This window comes from Suncus etruscus, chromosome 11, assembly GCF_024139225.1.
Source record: "Suncus etruscus isolate mSunEtr1 chromosome 11, mSunEtr1.pri.cur, whole genome shotgun sequence".
NCBI lineage: Eukaryota > Metazoa > Chordata > Mammalia > Eulipotyphla > Soricidae > Suncus > Suncus etruscus.
Window position 1 is genome coordinate 36488218 of NC_064858.1, and position 4853 is coordinate 36493070.

Consider the following 4853-nt stretch of genomic DNA (forward strand, 5'->3'; position numbering starts at 1 on the left):
GTATATGTCTATATATGTACAAAATAAAATTTATATCTATGGGGGAAAAAAGAAGATTTCTAGAACTTTCTGTGAAAGTCAGATAAGCTATTTGGATGCAGATGGCAGGTGATGAGGCAAGTACAAATCAGTGAAAAACAATCTGATCCATATTTGCATGGTAACACATTTGACTTTAACCTTTTAATCTTTGCCATGAGTGGAAAACTTCAGTCGAGGCTAATGATAAACCAGCACAAAGCATTTTTAATTTCTTGACATGTATAGTATTTGTTAGCAAATGTTAGCACATATTAAAAAAATGGTGTGGTTTACCAGAATTTTTTCTTTTTCTTTTTTTTTTTTTTTTTTTTAGTTTTTGGGTCACACCCGGCAGCTCTAAGGGGTTACTCCTGGCTCCATGCTCAGAAATCGCCCCTGGCAAGCACAGGGGACCATATGGGATGCCAGGATTCGAACCACAGTCCTTCTGCATGAAAGGCAAACGTCTTACCTCCATGCTATTTCTCCGGCTTACCAGAATTTTCTATGTTAAAATAAGATTTGCAATCAAAGAAGAAAAATTTTGCTTTGCAGATATGTGATTGTGTTTGACAGTCTACTGAAAGCTCTGCTGAAGATCGGAATTTGCAATGAAAACAAAGAAGATAAGTATAACAAATGGAGGTTATTGTACAAGTTTAATTTTAAATTTCTCATTGTGACTTGATAATAGAAATTTGGATCTTTTCTTATGAAAATGCTCACTAGCTTGGAAGTTTTCTTCATGATACTAGCAATAGTGGAATTCATAATTGCAATGTTGGGAAATGTGTTTATTGGACTAGTAAACTGCTGTGAATGGGTCAAGACCCAAAAGATCTCTTTCTTTGACCTCATTCTCACTGGCTTGGCTGTCTCCAGAATAAGTCTACTACTCTTGTATTTGCTAGAGTCATTTGTAATGGGACCATTCCTAGAATTCTATGCCACTTATAAACTAGCAAAACCTCTTAGTTTGCTTTGGAGAATAACTAATCACTGGACGACCTGGTTTGCCACCTGCTTAAGCGTTTTCTACCTCCTTAAGGTTGCTCAATTCTCCCATCCCCTTTTCCTTTGGCTCAAGTGGAGATTGAACAGAGTGGTTCTCATGATTCTTGTGTTGTCTTTGTTTTTTCTAATTTTTGACTTATTTTTGTTAGAAACATTTAATGATCTCTTCCAGGATGTCTATGCAATAAATGGACACAGTCTTAATTCATCTATAGACAAAAGAAGTATTTTCTATGTCCAATCACTGATTCTTCTTAATTTGACTTCTTGCATTCCCATTATGGTAACTTTAACCTCCTTGTTGTTTTTGTTTCTGTCCTTGGTGAGACATACCAAAAACTTGCAACTCAACTCCTTGGGTACCAAGGACACTAGCATTGAAGCTCATAAAAAGGCCATGAATATGATGATGTCTTTTCTCGCCCTCTTCATAGTTCACTTCATTTTCACACAATTGGCAAGTTGGATATTTCATATGTTTTGGAGTAATAAGTTTATCAAGTTTATATTGCTAGCAGTATATGTCTTTCCTTTAGGCCATTCATTTATTTTGATTCTGGGAAACAGCAAGCTAAGACAAACGGCCTTAAAGGGATTATACCATCTTCAAAGCTTCTTTTTGTCTAAATCTGGGCTTTATACATAGAATTTTTTGTAGTCTTTTCAGAGATAAGAACTTAAAGAAGTGACTTTGAGGATCAATTATCACTTCTTACTGGGATCCTTTAACTATTATTTAGCATGAAAGAAATTTCCTTTTATGAAACAAGTTGCTTTTATGATTCATGTATGGCCAGACAATGTATTTTTTGGGGGTGTCTAAGTTGGGGTCATACTTGGCAGTGCTCAGTGCTAACTCCTAGCTCTGTGCTCAGGGGTCTCTTCTGGAGGTGCTTATGGGACCATATGCGAAGTCTAGGATCGAAGCAGGGTTGGCTGCTTGTGCCTTAACACCTCCAGTCCCTGGAAGAAAATGGAATTTTAAAAGTAATCTCATGGTTAAAATGCTGGTTATTAATTTAAACTTCTCAAATATTTTCCAAAGATAATCTAATTTAATTATAATAAAAAAGATGAAATAATTGTAATTCATGTATAGAGAAAATATATCAATTTAGAAATATAACTAAACTGGGCTGGAGTGACAATACAGAGGGTAGGGCACTTACCTTGTAAGTGGTTGCCCAGGGTTTAATCCCTGGCACCTCATATGTTCCTTTGAGTCCAGCAAAGAGTGATCCCTGAAGGCAGAGCTAGAAGTAAACTTTGAGTAGAGTGAGGTGTGACCCACCTTCCTTTCTCCCCAAAACTTAACTAAGTAGAGGATCTATAAAATGTTGATAGAAAAGTTAAACAACTTGTCATAAGGACAAAAACATGACCTTATAGTTTAAAAAGTGTTTTGGTATGATAAAGTGTTATATAAATAATTGTTATTAGAGATGTTATTCATAATAAGGAAATGAGCTATTTGAGAAAAATTATAAATCACAATACAAAAGAAGATATTTAAGTAGAAACTAAAACTTTATACTCATGATGCTAATCTATTTTTTGAAATAGATTTTTGAAAGGGACACCCAAGTAGTGTTCAGGAGGCCTGGAAGTTCCCACTAGCAATGTATGGCCAACAGATATTGGGTTAGCAGTTCAATGCAAGGGCCTCACAATGTGGTGCTGCTTAGTCCTTGTTGTGCTGGGAACTACCCAGTCATTCTGGGAATATTTAGGGATATATTAGAGTGTAACTAGACTATAATAGGTGAACTATGGGGAACCATGTGGTGCCAGGCATCGAACCCAGGTTGGGCACATGGTAGGTATGTGCTGTGAATGCTGGATTACCTCCTGGCCCCTGCAATGCTAATATTTTTGTTTGTTTTTTGGCTACGCCTGATTCTCAGGGGTTATATTCAGAAATCACCCCTGGGTTAGGGGACCATAAGGGATGCAGGGAATTAAACTCAGGTCTTTATGGGTCAACTGCATTTAGGCAAATGCCCTACTGCTATGCTATCACTCTGGCTCTGTGCAATGCTAATCTTAATTTGAAACCCCAAGTTATAAACTTTTTTTTTTTTTTTTTTTTTTTTGGTTTTTGGGCCACACCCTGTGACGCTCAGGGGTTACTCCTGGCTATGCGCTCAGAAGTTGCTCCTGGCTTCTTGGGGGACCATATGGGGTGCCGGGGGATCGAACCGCGGTCCGTCCTAGGCTAGCGCAGGCAAGGCAGGCACCTTACCTCCAGATACATCTTCATTTTGCTAAACTCTAGAATATACATTTCAAGAGTATTTCTAAGAGAGAAACAGAAAAAAAGAAAAACAAAAGAGTATTTCTATTATGCTATATAACAGAATTATCTATATAGATTAATTCTTGTTTCCTAACTCCACTAATACTACTACCAGATAAAGATTATAATTGTATTTTGAGAATGACTATATTTTTGGAGGGGGGGAGATGGTTAACAGGGAGCAGAGTGAGGAAAAGTGGGAATTAGGAGATTTTTTTCCTTGGAGCCAGAGTGATAGTATAGTGCTTGCCTGGCATTCAGCCAATCTGGATTCAATCCTTGGCATTCCAAAGGGTCTACCAAACACTGCCAGGAGTAATTCCTGAGTGTAAAGCCAGAAGTAACCCAAGTATCATCGGATATGACCTCTAAATAAACAAACAAAAAAGGTGGTTTTCCTGCTTTGTCTTATAATGTCATGAGAATAAGCCCATAGTTCCTTTCATACAGAGCATGTGCCCATAGAGCCATATCCTAGTCCCCATCCCCCCACCCCCCGGCACTTTGCTGTTATCTCATCACTACAAACCTGAGAGAAACAAATAAAAGCAGGTCATCGGAAAAGGCACAGAAAGTAATTTATAGTGAAACACTACATGTTTGATGTACATTTTAGACATACATATATATTGCTGTTTTGACTCTAATATTCTAAATATATAAAAGGTAGCAAAAAGTATAAATAAGATTAGAGTTGGGAAATTTTACTATAACATTTTAATATGTATGGCTTATACTATCAGACGCTGTATATATAATGGAATTCTTTACAAATAAATTACTCTTATTTAGGTTTTATCCTTCATGTTTTTATTATTGTGTTAAAAAAACCTTGTAGTTAAACAATGATAATATGGGTTATAAATCAGTTTTGTCAAGGCCTCAGGGAAGTGACTGCTCAGGAGTGTTCTTTGGAGCTAAGAATGATATTTTCCCTCATCGAATGAATTAAACTAAGCTGTAAGCAAGGCTAGGTTACTGGTGATTCTGAACACCAGGAACAACAATGATAGTGACAATGGATTTAGAAGACTACAGAAAACACCCATTTATTATTTTGAGTCCAAGACTACTGCCTACTGCTTACCAGTGCGAGGAAAAGTGTTACGACATTCTTTGTGATGTATGCCAGTCTCTGTAGAGTGCGATGTACCTCATAGTTTTTTTGATTTTTATCTCCCTGATGATTAGTAATGTGGAGCATTTTTTCATGTGTCTTTTGGCCATTTGTTACTTTTCATTTTTTAGTTTTCTGGGTCACACCCGGCAGTGCTCAGGGGTTACTTCTGACTCTATGCTCAGAAATCACTCCTGGCAGGCTCAGGGGACCATATGAGATGCCAGGATTCGAACCACCATTCCTCTGCATGCAAGGCAAATGCCTTACCTCCATGCTCTCTATCCAGCCCTGGCCATTTGTATTTTCTTCTTTGAGGAAGTCTGTTCATTTCTTCTTCCCATTTTTGATGGGGTTAGATGTTTTCTCGTTAAGTTCTGTATTTTTGATATTAGCCCCTTATCT

General features: G+C 37.3%; 1 protein-coding gene across 1 annotated transcript; it reads left to right on the forward strand.

Moving 5' to 3' along the window:
- The first annotated feature begins 739 nt into the window (after positions 1-739).
- TAS2R42 (taste 2 receptor member 42) lies at positions 740-1681 on the forward strand. Its single transcript, XM_049782909.1, has one exon. It carries the CDS (start codon positions 740-742, stop codon positions 1679-1681), a length of 942 nt encoding a protein of 313 aa, XP_049638866.1.
- The last annotated feature ends 3172 nt before the right edge of the window (positions 1682-4853 follow it).

Bases quoted from the DNA above. Each gene is read 5' to 3' on its own strand.
- TAS2R42 (XM_049782909.1), top strand. From the start codon at position 740: ATGCTCACTAGCTTGGAAGTTTTCTTCATGATACTAGCAATAGTGGAA.